The sequence below is a fragment of the Sphaerodactylus townsendi genome, linkage group LG10 (assembly GCF_021028975.2).
Source record: "Sphaerodactylus townsendi isolate TG3544 linkage group LG10, MPM_Stown_v2.3, whole genome shotgun sequence".
Lineage (NCBI taxonomy): Eukaryota > Metazoa > Chordata > Lepidosauria > Squamata > Sphaerodactylidae > Sphaerodactylus > Sphaerodactylus townsendi.
The window spans coordinates 43,283,177-43,301,335 of record NC_059434.1 but is presented as its reverse complement, the minus strand read 5'-3'; the positions used below and the strand labels follow the sequence as shown (position 1 = coordinate 43,301,335).

The 18,159-nt window shown below is 42.3% G+C and overlaps 1 protein-coding gene across 2 annotated transcripts; it reads right to left on the bottom strand.

Annotated features, from left to right (window-relative positions):
• Position 1: 1 nt before the first annotated feature.
• On the bottom strand, positions 2-17,086 carry PPID (peptidylprolyl isomerase D). 2 transcript variants are annotated; one of them, XM_048509107.1, is made up of 10 exons: positions 16,920-17,086; positions 14,688-14,828; positions 13,096-13,202; positions 12,429-12,617; positions 11,962-12,084; positions 10,936-11,042; positions 2,301-2,442; positions 1,173-1,259; positions 1,047-1,089; positions 2-712 (listed from the first exon to the last, which is right to left on the bottom strand). In XM_048509107.1, the coding sequence occupies exons 1-10, from the start codon at positions 17,002-17,004 to the stop codon at positions 624-626; spliced, it is 1,113 nt and encodes a 370-aa protein (XP_048365064.1). In that variant the 5' UTR covers positions 17,005-17,086; the 3' UTR covers positions 2-623. The 2 variants fall into 2 exon arrangements, with proteins under 2 accessions (XP_048365064.1, XP_048365065.1); XM_048509108.1 differs by lacking the exon at positions 16,920-17,086 and adding an exon at positions 16,509-16,829.
• Positions 17,087-18,159: the final 1,073 nt, after the last annotated feature.

The window sequence follows — 18,159 nt, the reverse complement described above, 5'->3', positions numbered from 1 at the left end:
GTAGGCGTAATTGTTTTTATTCTTAACTACCACATAACACCACTGAGAATTGGCAGTAACGAAAACAGAATAGAAAACACTACAACTTACTAAATTTTTTGCCAAATTTCTTGTACTAGATCATTTTAAAATTTACTTGGTAGTTTTTGAGCAAATCAAGCGTGAACACTCCCGCCTAGGAGCTAAAATGACCAAACTGTAGTTCTACTTGGTCACTGTGAGAAGACAAGAATCACTGGAAAAGACAATGCTAGGAAAAAGATGAAGATAGCAGGGGGGAAAAACCCTAACATGAGATGGACTGACACTATAAAGTACGCCACGACCCTCAGTTTGGAAACCTGAGCAAGGCTGTTAATGATAGGGTATTTTAAAGGACATTCGTTCATAGGGTCATCGTAAGTCAGAACTGTCCTAAAGCACTTCACACACACACAGGTTCTTTATATTACTACTACTACCTTGTTACTGGAGATGTGTGAAATCATATGCAGGTTTTAAAGATCCAAACATGGGAAACAGCATCATTATTGACTGATCAGTAACAATGTGACTGTCAGTAACCCCCTAAATGCTTGTACACTGAATGGCTGGATAAGAGAAGAAGGGACAAAAAACTAAATTTAAGCAAACATCTTTGCATAAGCTGCCTTCTCTTTTTCCTTCTGGCTCTTTATCTTCTGCTTAATTTTCTGTATTTCCATTTGGATAGCTGTGAATTAAAAAAGAAAACAGGCATGGGTGGATTTTATCTGTTTGGGTAGAAAACTTCCACACGAACTCCAAAAGTACCAAACAGAGAATACTCTCCTTTCTTTACACTATAGACATTTTCCATTTTCCCTAGATACAGCATTCATTAGATTTGGATCAATGTGGATCAAGAAACTGATGGACCAGTGAATTTAGCCTACTTATGTCAAACTAAAAATCTTAATTTGAATACATACGCCAACACAATATTTAGTTTCCAGTAGATGTGGACTAGCTTATCAGCCAATCTACTTGTGCTGTACTGATTGGAAAAAGTAAGGTAGATACTTTACCTTTGTCTAGAGGTGCAATGCCTTGAGCCTGCTGGAGAGTAGCCTTTAAACAAAAAAGAAGATAGATTTAGGCAAAATTCACTCACATTTTACTGTAATGTTTAAGCAAAAGCAAGAGTTAATTACCAATGCCTGATCATAATCTTTTGTTGCCTCCAAAGCTTGAGCCCTTCTGTAAAGTGCTTTGGTATTTGCAGGATCGAGGACAAGGACCTGTACAATGAACAGTACTTGCAATATTATTTAGATGCTTTTAGAAGATTCAATAAAACACAATCAACTGTAGTTATAATTTGACAATGAGGATCTCTCTAAGACAGGGGCAGCTCATGCACTCCTTAATTAAACTAGGTTATTTTCCACTAACAATCCAATCTGAATTGCTATAGCTAGCAAAAACTTCCTCTACAGATTCTAATGCACATTAATGACGGTTTCTTCTGTTCCTATGTTACTGTGATCTTGCAAACACAACCAGTTGCTATACTGTGATCAATTTCAATATAAGCCTGAAAGGGACTGTGTGACTGACAACTTCCAGCAGCAAAGTCAACCAATTTCTATCTACTGTAAGATTTTATCTGTGATACGAATTATGCACGGACCACATTCACATATCAGTGCAAGCATAATTTGCGCTGCTTTGCTTTGTACTGTTTATAAATCCTGGTAAGCTGGAGTTGGATTGAAGCCTTCCTAAATCAGCAAGCAAACTTTCAATAGCACTTTGTAAGAGAAGTGAAAGGAGGGATGCCAGTAAACTACGTTCATGTGTGAATGGATAGAGTTTGGATACAATAAATGTCACCATGCAGTGCTTACCTTTAGGCATTTCACACCTGCCTAATGCTTAAATCCACTTTCTATGTGTGTTGGCCCAGTCATATGAAGTGTTACCACATCAACAGCCCAAACATATATACTGCTGCTATTCTACTGCTACATGTCAGGGACATTTTAAAAATATGGGCGTTTTATGCATAAAGACATTATGTGTCAAACTTGCGGCCCTCCAGATGTTATGGACTACAGTTCTCATCATCCACTGTCAGCATGATGCCAGTAGGGGATAATGGGAACTGTAGTCCATAACATCTGGAGGGCCATGAGTTTACAGGGTATGAGGAATAGAGATGAATAGAGATGTGACCCTAGACCCACAAAGATGATAAGTGAGAAGCTCTTCAAACACATTTCTAACTGGACTGGGTTGCCATTATAAACCTTCATTTTCCAGTAAGAAAACCCAATTACCTTCGAACAGTTTTCAATTGCATCTTGCCACTCTTCTAGTTTCAGTTTGCATGCAGCAATATTTAGATAGCAGGTCAAAGCTGCAGCATTCAACTTTGCTGAATCTTCCTTCCCTGCTACAGCAAGAGAAGCTTCTATGTATCTGTACAAAGTAAGATCATTCAATCAATGTTATCATCTTTATAATTGATGTTATCTAACAGTGATGTATGGTCCCCAACTGGATATCTAAATCAACAGATCAGGGCCACACTAATACTAAACAGGTTTTCTGAAACAGACTCTCCAAGTTTACAGACAAATCTGAAAAATATAATTGGGGGGGCACACTTTAAATTACAAAAGAAGTATCTGCACATGCACAGACTATGCACTTGCCTTCTCTTCTTGTGTAAAGACCCCCGAAAGTCAAGAGCCAGGGTTGTCGGTGGGGGATGAAGTGTCAGTGAGCCATTGTGGAGGAGAAATTGGTAGCTGCACAGCTCTCATCCTCTGAAACCAGTGTCAATGGCGGGAGCGGGGGGCATCAGAGATTGGGAGCCACATAGCTTTCAACCTCTGATGTTGGGGGAGAAGGCTTGGAAGTCGGGAGCTATATAGCTCTCAAACCTCTGCAGCCACTGTCGGTTGGTGTGGGAAGAAGCCTCAGAAATTGGGAGGCACATGGCTTTCAGTCTCCAATGCCAGTAGGAATGAAGTGGGGGCAGGAACAGCAGAAACAGAGAGAGGGTATGCTGACAGAGAAGGGGGAGCACAGAAAGGGAGAGAGTGACAAAAGGGGAGTGGGGAGAAATAGACAGGCGAAATATTGACAGAGAAGGGGAGAAAGTGGTAGGGAATACAGATAAAAGGAGTGGAGGTGAGAAAGGGAGAAAATTGTTCAAGAGAGATAGGGAAGCAAGCAAAGGGGGGATGAGATACATCATCCCCACAAGTTTCTTGCAGATCACTACTTGTACACTCTAATAGTGAACTTGGTCAAATCGTAAGATAACTAAATCCAGTGACTGGAGATGTGAATGGGCTAGCAGATCTTTCTACAAAACAGTGCCCTAGGTCTATAGAAAAATCTAAATTTAAAAAAAAATTACACTGGGAGGTTTACAAAATCTCAGATTATAAAAAGAACATCTGCAGGTTTAATGAACAGATTCCGATTGTGGCCACTGATAGGCAACTACAGCATTTCTGTGAGTAAAATGCAGGGGAAAGAGGAACAGCCCTTTTTAGGGCTGTTTTGGTCTTTGAAGGAAGAGTCATTGAAGCCAGGTATGAAAGAGCCACTGGTGAGAATGTGACTTTCATGACTCATCTAAGCCTGGTTGCTTGCTACTCTTCAACAGCAGCCACCCGTATGAAATACAATATGGTGTAACTTCAATGTAGGGTCTAGAAGACCCAGGTTTGAACCCCCATCTTGATGTGTAAGCTCACTGGATGATTTGGGGCCAATTACGCACTTTCAGCATAACCTATTTAACATGGTTGTTCTGAGGAGGAAAAAAAGAGAACAGAAGAATAATGTAAGCTGCCTTGGTCCCCACTATGATAGGTGCAGTATAACTGAAGTAAATAAATAAAAATAGCTGAACATGGAAGGTAAATAAAAGGTAGGATGGTGGATTCGTTAAGGTCTGAGAAAGCAAGAATGAGGCTGGGAAAGGGAATATGATATGAGAGTTGACAGGAGTGAAAGAGGAGATAACCTGGGGAGGAAGTTACCAGGGAAAGTCTGGTGCCTCTCCACAAGGCAACTCTTCACACAGGCAACTCTCAAGGACCCAGTGGCTGACACTACACAACTGTGCCACAGTCTTCCTAGATAGTGTTAGCTGGAAGACCGACAGCAAGGCCTGTTTCCAGACAGTGCCCTACCAGTCACCCTATTGGTATCATAAACAGTTCAGACAAAGATGGATGCTGGGATGTTCCCCTTCAGACATTTTTGGGGGCAAACCTCGGTTTGGACTTTGATTCCAATTGAAAGGCTCTGCCTGGACATGTTCCTCACTCCCTATGAACATGCACAGCAGCCAGCAATGCCTTTCCTGCAGTTTCGACTGGTGTCATCTGGATAACAATAGGCATAGCCCTTGGAAAGGCACACCTGTTATCTAGCCCACAAAGGATACATAAATGTCAGCAAACCTTAGCACAATCAGCATTCTTGAGTCCTATTCTTCCCTAGCTAATCCTATCATGCTCTTCCTGCCCCATTACTGGAGGACCATCCAACCTTACTCTGAATTGGAATACTCAGGAGTTTCATCAACTCCATCTAAAATCTAACCAAAAACAGGACATTCCCTGGCTTTCTCATCAGGCCATTGTCCAGCATATTTTTTGATTTTGATATTTAATTTATATACCGCCCTTCCCCGGAGGGCTCAGGGCAGTGCACAACATATTAATTAACAATACATAGTACAATAAGAATAGCATAGTAAATAACAGGACATAATACAATAGGTGTAATGTATTGTATTGATTGTGAGGTACTGTATTGTTTTAAGAGTCTGCAGCTGTTGCACTGGAATTGGTCATCAGTAGGTGTGTTATATTGAGCACAGCTGCAGAGTGATTTTAGGCTATGTGTGAGTAGCAGCTTTGAAATAAAGCACCATGTTTTGTTCCTCCGACTCCTGATTCTTTGAGACATAACATATTGGCGACGAGGATAAACTTATGACGAGTCTAGCAAGTTTTTGTGAAGCAAGAACTGTGAGTAAATTATGGCTTTTCAAGGGCAGCTGGAACAGTTTAATTTGGAGTTTCCTTTTGAAGTGGCTAGAGATTCATGAGGCCCAGATTAATTTTCATCTTCTGGCAAAATGGCATAACAGACCCAGAAAGGAAAAGAACTGTCTAATTTTGCAGTCTCTGTGGTGAAGGGGTGTTTGACCTAGCCTTCAGCACATTGATAGCGCCAAGAGACTCTATCAGCAAATAACCAGCTTGTAGAGATAATTGAGCTGCATTAAGGAACCATTTCATTTCCCAACCGTCCAGGAAATATGGCTAGACGGAGTGTTTTTTATAAACGTGATCAGGAGGGGACTGAAAGCATTGCAGATATATGTTGCAGTCTTATCGCGGTTGGCACAACAATGTAATTTCTCCAATTTGGAAGAAATGTTACTGGGATCGCCTGGTCTGTGGATTACCTGAGAGAGGCACCATTGCAAAAGTTGCTGCTGGCAATAGACAGACTTTGACTTTTCAAACGGCAATACCAAGAAGCCTTTGAATTTTGAACTTGCTGCAGCCTCTACTCGGGAGGTCACGACAAGCCAGGGAGTTTCCCACAGAGATTGCAAAACAGCTGGCAGGTGGGACTCGTAGACCCGGGTAATGGTGAAATTCAGAGACTGCAGCATGGTGCAATGAAGATGGGAAGACCACCACAACAGAGGGGGAGGATGTTAACAGAGAAATGTGTATGAAGGTTGTGGTGGGCCCCATGAGAGAGAGAAGGTGTAAATTTAAAGAGGCACAATGTTTCTGCTTGTAAAACGTTGGGGGGCATATTGGGAGAGTGCGTAGAGAAAAAAGGCATCTAGGGACCAAGAAGACATGTTCCCGGCTCATCTGCTACACACTCTGTGGATGCACCTTGCTGTCCCCCATGTAGCTGGCTTGACTTCGGCCAACCCCCCCACATGAGCAGTGTGATGTAGATTGTTTTACGCAGCTGATGTAATTAACCACGTGCAACCCGAGATCCAGCGTAGAAGTTGGGTCGGGTGACTGTGAAGATCCAGGATGTCCCTTGTGTGATGGAAGTGGATTCTGGGTCAGCATTCTCCATCGTTTCATGTGGGACACTTATATAAACATTTTGCCCACAGGATGATTTTGGACATTCAAGTCTTGTGACTTACCACTTACGGATTATCAAGGACATAGAGTACCTGTGGTTGGCATGTGTAATGTCCATTTGAAATATCATATGTTTGATGGATGTTTGAAATTGGTACATGAGTGGAAGGAAGGCGGACTGAGCCTCATTGGGGTTGGACTGGTTTGGGAGGTTAGGGAATTGTAATTACTGGAATTCATGAGAGTTAGCAAGTTGGACATGGGAGGTGCTAGTGGGAGAATTTAAGATTCTATGTTTGCTTTTTAGGGACTGGGGCAGTATAAGGGGTCCACCTATATCATTTGCATCTTGATCGCCTTTAGTACCCCCAATACGCCTGCTAAAATCAATGGGTATTATTCCATTTGCTTTGGCGCTCTAAAGTGGATGCAGAACTAGATCGGTTATTGGAACAGGGAATATTGGAGCCAGTGGTAAATGCAAAATGGGAAACTCCACCATTGCTTGTGACCCCCCTGAAAGAGGCCAATGGGGATGTGCGCATTTGTGCTGATTTATAAGTGCACAATTAACAAGGCATTGCAGAAACATCCGTTACTCCAGTGCCAGTTGTCAGTCAGTTGTTAGCTTAACATTGGCAGGGGGAAAGGTTTTTGCAAAATTAGATCTAGCGCATGGGCATACCAACAGCTGGAAGTGGATGATGCCACTGCAGAAGCCCAGACGATAGTGACTCACAGGGGGGCATTCCAGTGAGTAAAGCGGCTGCAATTTGGAGTGAGCGTGGCTTCTGGGATATTCCAGAGCTTGATGGAAGGAAATATTAAGAAACTTGCACTAGAGTCATACCCATATTTTGATGATAATGTCTTGATAGTGGAGTTACGCAACTGAGGAGGAACTGATGACAATGGCACGGAAAGTACTGCAGTGCTTCTCAGGATGTAGTAGGATTGCTTAGCTGCTGATTAAAGCCTTGAAAAAATGCGTGTTTGGAGTAAGCGCCAAGTAGAGTTTTTGGGATACATGGTAGATGCAAGGGGAATCCACCCGACATCAGCAAAAGGTAGAGGGCCATCCAGGATGCCCCAGCACCACAGTCAAAGCAAGAGTTACAGGCATTTTGGGATTGCTAAATTCTTTACCATTCATTCTTAGAGCATAAGACCCACAATACCGAGCGTGAGTTTCACTGCACCGCTTTATTAGGGATAAACTGGCAGTGTGGCAGTGGACAAGTCAGCATGAGAAGGCATTCCGAGATGTCAAGCGATTGTTGTTGTCATCAGAAAGTGTATTGGTTGTTCATTTTGATGAGAGGGAAGCCATTAATTTTGACGCAAGCTGATGCACTCCCATTGCATGGAGTTGGAGCAGTGTTGAATACCATCAATTGGAGGATATGCTGGAAGCTCCACCATTGCGTATTATTCCTAGGACGTTGTCTACAAGCGGAGCGAAATTACGTATAAATTGATAAGTGAGGCACTAGGCCAATAGTGGCTGGGGTTAAGAAGTTTCATGATTACGTGTATGGGCTGCACCATTTATGATTGTTACAGACCATAAGCCGCTGTTGGGATTATTTTCCCTCAGAGCCAGACACCACAGACATGTGTCCCCTAGAGATGCCATGCGATGATTGGGCAAGCCGTTCCCTGAATGCATATGGGATTATGTCTTGCAGCACCAGTGCGGGAAAGAAAATTGGTCATGTAAGATGCGTTGAGTCGCTTGCCAGTACAAAGGGAGGAGGAAAGATCATTTCCCCACTTCTTGGAGGTTTTGATGTTGGAATCGTTATCAGAGCCTCCAGTGCAAGCTGCAGAAATAGCAGAAAAGGTCAGCTAAGGGACCCAGTGCTTGCCCGAAGTTTTGAATTGGGCATGGAAGGGTTGGCCATTGGGTAAAGTTAGGAGGAAAAATTCAGACCATTTGGAAATGAGGCAGCCGCGAGGATATCTGGTCCACAAGGAGGTGCTTACTGTGGGGAAATAGAGTAGTATGATCCCAGCAGCTTTTAAGGATTAGGGTGCTGGAGGCCTTACATGTAGGGCACCCCGGAATAGTGAGAATGAAGGCATTGGCCCGTAGTTATGTGTGGTGGCCAAAAAAGATGGGATAGTGAAATAGAAGAATGGGTGGCCAGGTGCAGAAGGAGTGTCAGATAACGCTGACCTTTGCCCCACCCTATCGAGGCCCCTACCTATCAATGGGAGTCCCACAAAAAGACCGTGGGTCAAGGGTAGCATTATTGATTTTTGCAGTGGCCTTTCCAAGCGCCCAGGTGTTAAACTCTCATCGTAGTATGGACTCCACATTTCCAAATGGCTACTGAAAGTAGTGCCAGTAATGTCCAATGACATCACAAACAGTTATTAGGGCACTGGGCGTAAGTTATTTGCGGTAAACCCATACGCCTCCCGGATCAATGGGTGGTATCGGATAAATGGGACAGCGTTTGTATCCAAAGGAGTTTGAGATTATTCCTGGCCAATGAATTGTTATTCGCCAGGTTACCTACGACCCCTTTTCATCCGACTCTGAATGGGCAGGCAGAAAGGACGGTGCAGCCTACAACGAAGGATGCATTGCAGCGAATAGTAGAGGGGATTGGCACCGTCCGGTTGGCGAATTCTTTTGTTGACACAGCACATAAACAATCCCCGTGCAAAGCCACTGGGAGGAGTCCCGCGAGTTGCTAATGAATCGGAAACTTACAACGTTAAGCTGGACCGAATGCATCCCGATTCAGTTGATGATCGATCCATGGAAAGAAGATCAGGTGTTAGGAAAGCACCTCGGACATTTGATAGGGAATAGATGATCACGGTGTATGTCCGAAAATTATGGAGTACAGGTCCATGTTGGGTCCCAGCAGTTTGTGAGGGCAGCCGACATGGGGCCCTTGTCTTATAGAGGTGGAAACTGGAAGAGGGGCGGGTGATCCGCATGAACATGTTGACCAAGTAAGGAAGAGAGGGTGCCAGGTCCAACCTAGTAGATCAGAAACCCCAGGTCCCTCGAATCTAGGGCGCTATAAGGGGGCAGATGGAGCTGCAGGATGAGGGAAGCAGTAAATAGTCCAATTGTCCCAGAGAGACCTGGCGCGTTAAGAAACACAGATGGAGATGCAGGATAAGGGAAACAGCAAAGGGGTCCAAATCTCTGTTTTGCAGAACCAGGAACAAACACAGACTCAGGAGCCAAGGAGCCCGGGAGCTGAGACGATCTCAGCGAAAGAGAATCCCACCAGATTATTACAGGAGTTAGGGGGAAGGGGTGTAATGTATTGTATTGATTGTGAGGTACTGTATTGTTTTAAGAGTCTGCAGCTGTTGCACTGGAATTGGTCATCAGTAGGTGTGTTATATTGAGCACAGCTGCAGAGTGATTTTAGGCTATGTGTGAGTAGCAGCTTTGAAATAAAGCACCATGTTTTGTTCCTCCGACTCCTGATTCTTTGAGACATAACAATAGGAATTAAACAAAATAACAATATCAATTGCGCAAGTCCCACCTCGCCTGAGAACCAAAACCCTGCTTTGTTCTGGAAGTTTCTCTGAAAAGGTCTATTTTTCCGAAATCAAGCCTTTCCAAATAGTAGTCCCTCGCTCAGTGTTCTCTAAACTGCCTTTCTGTTGCTCTGTGCGCCCAGAGTTTTCTGGACTATCTTTGATTCAAGTATGCTGCCCCAACATGCTGTCCTCTTCCTCCCTGAATCTAATGCAAGTGTTGGACTCTGCCTCATCAGACCTTCCTCTTCCAGCTCAGGTAAATATCACCGTTCCCACAATGACCTCTACTATTCTAAACCTATCCTAGGTTTCTTGAATCTCTCTCTCTCTCTCTCTCTCTCTCTCTCTCTCTCTCTCTGTATGTTGCTACCTTGAGTTTGTAAGTTTATTATATTGCTTTTTTGAAAAAATTATAATATTTCTAATTCTGGTCTTTTGCAGCTTTCTGAAAGGGAAAAACCCACACAAATTTTGCTGGAGATCTCACAGCCCGAACCTCTTGCATTGCTGGGTCTGTTACTGCTAATTCCCCCAAACTAAAAGGGATCAAACCCCAGACCAATTAGGGTAACAAAAGAGGCAGGTGTGGGGGGGAGCTGAAGACGGTGCAACAGATAAAGATAGGTTGGCTGTTGGGTGGATAGCAGAGAATGAGGCAGGAAAATGTGAGAGGCTATAGAGCTTTCAGGGATTGGAAAGAAGAAATAATGGGGGAGGAGGGACTCAAATGCCCCCCCCCCCCTGCAAGTCCTTGCAGGATCCTGCTTGTAGGATTACTATGTGTGATCTAACTTGGACAATTGAAAGCTATACTGCCTGGCCAAGGAGAAGTATTTTCTCCCATGCAACAGGCATATTAGACAACAGTAAAAAGGGACTGTATACCCACTGCGGTGTAGTGGTTAAGAGTAATGGACTCTAATCTGGATAACTGGGTTCTATTTCCCACTCTTCCACATGAAGCCTGCTTAGTGACCGTGAGCTAGTCACAGTTCTCTCAGACTATGCAGAGGGAGAAAGAGACAAGCCACCTCTGAATGGCTCTTGCCTTGTAAACCCTATGAGGTCACCATAAGTCAGCTGTGACTGTCCGGCATACACACACACCAAAAGGAACTGAATGAAGTCTTTCTATGCTTCCCACAATTTAACTCTATTCCACCAAACAATTTTGCAGAAAGAGGTAAAAATTATGTATAGTGTTTTATTCACCAGGACGTCTTAAAACCCCACATTTAATTATGAAATATCGCTAGATAAACGTAGTAGAGTCAAAGGAGACATTCAGAACATTTACCTTAAAGACTTGCTGTACTTCTTTAGTGCCCCTGTCCAGTTCTGGGATTTGAAGAATGTGTTCCCTATATTTTTTATGTCTTCTGCTACAGATAAAATCTTGTTGATCTGCAAAAAATACACCAGCCCTTAGAAATACACATTTTACTGTTAGAAACACTGTACAAGTTGTCCTAATAAGCCAGTTTGACTATAGTCCTATTCAAATGGCTGGTGCTATCTTAAAGTAGTGCAGCACTCAGAGTACATGTGTAGCTCCACTCAAACTGCCTTTTTAAAAAGTCATAACAACATTTCACTTAACAATCTGTTACTCTATGAAGGATATCTTTCCAGTTAAAATACTGAAAAATTAACTTAATGATGCCTTGGCTCAAACCAAGCAAGTTAATAAATTGAGCATACAATTGCTCTCCTTTTTCTAATGAAAAGAACCTCTTCTCATAGCCAGTCCAAATGTATTCACTCTGTAAAGTGGAACATAATTTCTATTTGCCACTTCTCAGAAGATACGTTTTGTGCAAACCAATGGCTGTGCAAATACATCTGTGTACACATACACTCCACATACACCGTTTTGGTTTTTTAAAAAACAGTGAAAGCACTGCATGCCACTATACTCACATCTGTTCATTCAAAAAATGCTTGATATGCAAGGTATGTATATGTAAAGTCTGCACTTCGAAGTGGCCATGTTTGTTATAAGCTAATCCATTATAGGTGTTGCAGGTATGAGGTATGATAAAAAGGACTGCATCAAGCATCATGCAAGACTGGCTGGAATAATTTTTTCATTCATCACAAACTGAAATTACATAACTAAGGGTATAATAATTTATATTGCTTTCCTGGATCAGAGCAAAGCTCCATCTAAATCTAATAGTCCAATCTAGTCTAAAAGTTTTTAGCAGGCATTAGTTACGACAACTAAGCAAATTGCTAGCAGTGCATTCATATCAGGGATGGGGGGAGGAGGGAATGCTTCTTTTGACGTGCTTAATGGTGACACAAAAACGATGATAGTTACTTCTGTTAAGTCCATATCAGAATCTTCAGGAAAGTCTGGGTGAATATCTCCAGAACCATCCATTGGAGAAGTTCTCCAATCATCTCCTTCCTTCAGCTCGCCACATTCAGCAATAACGCACCTCTATTAAAAAAAAGTACAAAATTAAACTTTTATTTTAACATAATGATTCCTCACAATGTTCAGCTAATCTCCTTTCCTATGGATTTCAATTTAGCAAATGCTTTAATGAAGTTGAATCAAGTATATGTCAACTGACATAAGGCATGTATCTGCAAGCACTATTACACCATTCATACCTGAGCAAAATCTGAGCCCCATAGTGATTATGATAACCAGCCTCCAGAACAAAAGTTTGTACTAATTTATTGCTTGGTAAGGGCTGCTGCAGTTTTCAGTGCAACTATTTTTTAATATGCTTTCAGACAAATAGAGAAAAGAGATCCTTCTGGTGGCATCCAGCTTACCTTAACAGGTTCCTCCGCTTTCACGGCAACGTTTTCTAGAAGATTTACAACACCCATGCCTTTGATCACCTGACCAAAGACTACATGTTTCTCATCAAGGTGAGGAGTTGGTACAGTTGTGATAAAGAACTGAGAACCGTTTGTATTCTGTCCTGCATTTGCCATGCTGAGCAAGCCTGGCTGATCATGCTGTATAAGATAACATCAGTGTTGTTTAGAAAGAATAGTTCAGTGAGAACCAGAGACAACTTCCTAAGACATAAGATTGCAGGTAAATTTGCTATACGCTATATAAGCTTTACAATGGCTTGCTCTCACTAAAACAAGCTCCTTTCCTTTTGCTCATCAGGATTGTTTTAGAAATACAAGCATTTACACTCAACACATTCTATATCAAAGTCAAAGCAATAATCATAGCATGTCAGTCCAATAGTGATAAAACATGTTCCCTATGAATATATAAGTTTTCATATAAAAATGTAATTCAGAATGAAATTTATAAGGAGTTTGAAATATTCTCTCATAAGCAGATACCAAATATCATATCTACGCAATCATACTACAGCTATTATAGCTTTTATGAGTTAATTTTATAAGTAAAGGTACAATTTTGTTATGATGAAAATTAATATTTACATTTGTATTGTCAAATGATTAATTTTATTACCTTATAATGAAAGTTCTCATCTTCAAATTTTTCTCCGTATATACTTTCTCCACCTGTTCCATTTTGATTTGAAAAGTCTCCTCCCTGGATCATAAATTTCTTGATAACTGAACATTGAAGAAACAAAGAAAACAGGTACCATCAAGTCAGACAGCATCCCAGAATGTCATATAACTCCACTTTATGAAAGGAATTATAAATCTTTTATTAAACAAGAGACTTGAAGCCAATTTGAGTTTTCAGTTAAAAATGAAAGTGAGAGAATCTTCCAGAAAATTGTCCAATGTCTCAAATACAGAGTGATTAGTTTTTGCATGCTTACTATTCTGATCTATAGTTAGTAAACAAAATTTCCCCTTATGTTATTTAAAAAAAAATGCTGGCAGTCATGACATGTCCATAAAGCACCATGTCCATTCACTTATCTGTTTTCCCAATGCCATCCTAAACAGATTTCAGTAGATTTAAAAGGATATAAAGATATCATTACACCTTATATCATCTGAGGTCCCTGGGGCAGCACAGATGCACTTGCATTATTTGACTGTTCCGTATCAGATTAGTGATTATGATTTTGTGTGTGTGTGTGTGTTTATGGTTGTATTTCCTCACTCATTTACTAATCAATAAATATACATGCTAATTAATAAACATACAATAAACAACTTCACAAAATTCTTCGGGATTACTGAGAAAACATTAACTACAACTTTGAAACCACCAATCAAGTTTGATACTGCATTGGCAATGGAATCCATTCACAGGTGTTAATTTTATAAAAGAATGCATTTTGGAAAAAAAATTGGAGCAAATTCTGAACAAAAACAAAGCACTTGAAAAATCTTTTGCCCAAAATTTATAAAGCTACAAACACTACCATGTGTTCATCTAAATTATTTAAAGAGTACAGACCGTAACACGTCACCTTTTCTATTAAGAACTATTGCAGACAGTTTAAATTATAGAAACATTCCTTTGTGATAGCCATAAAAATCAACACCAACCCTATTTCTCACCTCCATGCATATAGGAAAACTAAGCAGAACATATTTTTGACACCATAAAGAAATGGGGGTGACTGGTTGGAACTATAGCAGGTACATATGAACTGGCACTTATCTGGCATGCTGTCTGTATACATGTCAAAAGCACAGAAGGTGGAAACACAACTCTAGGACCCACTGAGATCGTGCAAGCAAGATCTTAAGTTATTTTTTTTTCTAAGCTAAAGAAGTTAACAGTGATTATCTGCATAGAACAGATGGGCATCACAAAAACTAACCTATCAGAATTTGGGAAGGGCAGTAATCCGAAATAGGATGTAAACGTTGCTGACAGTCAAGAAAAAGAGGTGTGTGGGAGCAAACCAGTTAATGGGTGCATTTCTCCTCCACTGCAAGTACTTTGGGGGGCCCTTTTAATATTTTAGAGTGTGTTATACAAAAAAAAGAGACATGTTGCACACTTGCACTCATATGCAGACCCTGAAAAAAGCCTCAGCAGTACTACAAAGGAAAAGTTCTCACTGCCATAAAGACTTTATCATAAAGGGCTTCAGTAAACTGAAGAAATCAAACATACTATAAACTTACTCCTATGGAAGGGGCATCCTTTAAAATGAAGAGGCTTTCCAGTCGTGGGTCCGATGCCTTTCTCTCCAGTACATAATGCACGGAAGTTCTCAGCAGTTTTAGGTACAATGTCGGCAAACAATTCCAATACAACTCGACCAACTGGAATGACAGAGGCTTAAAGCTTTATTTATCATATTTGTACTCAGTATTTTCTTCAACGTCCTCAGGGTAATACACACTGCTGTGCATCCTAGACTTCACTGAGCAAAGTCTGGAACCTTCCTCCAATTTGAGTAGCTCTTCCTCCAACAGAAGAGTTGCTTAAGTTAAAGGAAGTCCCCTCAGGCTAGAGGAATTTCCTGAGGCAGGATACACACCACTGATTTTTTTCATTATATCCTCAAAGCAAGGGAAGGAAGAATGAGAACATGCACTGCTTGCCTAAGATCACCATGAGTACTTCATAACCATGCAAAATTTTGAAAATGGAATTTCCACCTATCAACCTATGCTCTACTGTAGTTACTGCGTCAATTTAATCTATGCAGCCTTCCAGTATGAACCAAATAACGATGAAACACCAACAATTCTGAAGAAGCCCATGTAATCTAACAAGAGCCGACATCGCTGACATCATGCCAATTCTTAACAACTCAGCTGTTAATTCCATATTCTGTTGAAATTGCTGCTACACTTGGGATACATCCTGTAGAAAAATTCCTATCCAGCAGTAAATAAAATACAGCATTCCTAAACTTATATATTCATTTTGGAGGATGCTCTCACTTTGGACAGCCAGTGTGTTGTAGAGGTTAAGAGTGTTCTGCCTTAACCTACTTCATAGTTACTGCAGGGTTACTGCAAGGATCAAATGGAGGAAAGGACGATGGTGTGAGCTGGGGTGGGTACCTACTGGGAGAAAAGCAGGATACAAATGAAATAAATAAATAAAAGGTTCATTCAGTCAATATATTGAAATTTCTACAATCCAATTTCTCAGCAATGCTTCTAAGCCCATTTACAAGAGTCATTTCCATCAGAACCAAGGTATTGATTCTTGGTGGCTGCCACTTACAGTCATACATCCAGTCCCTAATAAGATTTTGCTAACTACACTCCACAAAGTTGTAGCTGTCCATTTCTTCATATAAAACAAGTTATACCAGAATCACAAAAATTTCAAGGGACAACAAAACTGGCTTTCAAATTGCTCATACTGGGTACCACATTGTGCTTTACCATTCCCAAAAGCAATAGGAGCAGGGAGTGTAGAACAAAGAGAATGTCTTTATTTGTATCCTGTGGCAACACAGGGAACCACTAAAATATGACCTAATATAATGATCACTTAAATGGTAAATGTTGTGATGCATTAGGGATATTTTTACACCACTTTGTACAAGATGGCTGTAGTGTGTCAAGCTGGGAGGGAGGACTAAGAAATAAACATTTCAACAAACGTCAGTCAGCCTGAGAGCAGGTTTACACATTCAACAGAATCAAATTTTTGCTCCAGAATGTACCATTTCAGACTGCACTTGGGGGAATCGCCCTTTAAAAAAGAAAAGAAAAGGAACAGACAGACAAAAGATTGTGCAGAAAGTTTCCCCCTCCCCCAGATATGTCCTGAAATCCAGGATTTTTTCTTTCAGTGGGAGAACTATTCAATTTTGCAATTCAACCAACTGCAGCTGAAAACAGTATAGTTCCGTGCCAAACCCGGCTGATGATCTGATTTAAAAAAGGAGCGTGCACACGTGTCTATATCCTGAATGGATGCACTGTAAAAACATTCGGCTTAGCAATTCAGTTTAGCAATAAAACGACAGGGCCGAGTACCTGGGTTAGCGTGGGCGAATTTACATGGTATGTTCAGCTGCACACGGGTTAAACAACTATTCAAGGCGTGTAAGCAGAAAGACATCGTGCATACTGGAAAATAATTACACGCGCATTCATGATATGGACAAAGATCTACAGGCAATGCTCAACATAGGCCCCCCCTGACGCTGGTAAGACCTGCAGCGGCACATATATGGTCGAAGGGTGGTTTCTCCCCGCCTCATCTCACCCCCATTTTGGGGGCAACTGGAGAGTACACATGCTCTGTCTCAAAAATAGCCCCCGGGGTCCTGCTCCGCCCGACAGGCTTGGAAAGGGAGCGATCTCAGGTTCGCGCCCCTCCTGCCCGGGAAATTCGGGAATGCTTCCTATCCTGCACCCCGCAAGCGCGCGCGCCTCCCACCCCACCTCGTTCAGCCCCAATGTCCACATCCAAGAAGACCCGGGGATTGCTTGGGTTGGAGGGCTTGGCGAGCGGAGACGCGTGAGACATGCTGGGCTGACTGCTGCAGAATCACACGGCCTCTCCGCCTCGCTCTTCCGCTGCGGGGCTCCCCGGGTCAGGCTCCGCCTTTTTGACTCAGGAGAGGCGGGTACTGGAAAGTTCGTTGCGCGCACACGTGCATGCATGCGTGTGCGTGCTCGCAGGAGGAGAGCGGGGGTTGAACTGGGAAATAAACCTGGTGGGGTTGCACAAACCACGCGCGGGATCTATGCGGCAGGATTGTTCACCTTCATGGGAGTTCCGCAGGTGGAACCAGCCATCACTTCCCAGGCCTGTTTGCACCAGGGAAAGCAATCGTGGAGCAGTGCACTTTCAGCTGCCAGCTTTTAAGACAGTGATTCCCAACCAGGGTTCTGTGGTAACCTGGGGTGCCATGAGCACATTCCAGGGGTACCATGACAGTGCTACCACCTCCCCCCCCCCCCACCGGAATCAAAAGGATTTTGAAGGTGGGTTTGGAAGACTCATGGGCTCCCTTTAAACAACATTGAAAACTGCATTGTTTTATTTGCCTAAATTCCTCGTGGATTGCGGGGAGGGGGGGAGCTCTCCCTTTAAATCCCCCAATCCATGCCAAATTTAGGCAAACAAACAATGTGGCTGTCAACGCTGCTTCCCCTCCCCCTGCTTGCCACTCCCCCACCTACAGGCCAAAAAATGCAATTAAATGCAATTTAAAAAATCAAACGAACCTGAAGGGTACCCTGAGATATGAAGAGCGAGGTCAAGGGTACCGTGACGTCGAAAAGGTTGGAAAACACTGTTTTAAGGTTTAGGAAAAACTGGTCTCAGTTTTCTGCAGAGCGTTTCCCTTGGCATAGATAGGAACAAGCTGTGTGTAGGCCTCACTTAGAGACGTTTGCAAAGCAAGCTTGTAGGCAGGTGGGGGGTGGACTGATGCATTTCTTTTATTTTGGACTGATGGGGATTCTAGAGACATAAGCATGGGCTCTGGACTTCGCTGCAAAGTGCAGCCCTCAGTGAATCGCGGAGGAGGGGGAGTTCTGGATTTCTTGTAGGGTTAGCTTATGAGTAGTGACGCCTGAAACATCTCCGGGGATCTGTTCAAGTACCCATCAAGACTTGGGGTAGGTGCTTCCATCCTACTGAGTCAGGCCCGTAGCCAGAAATTTTTATGGGGGA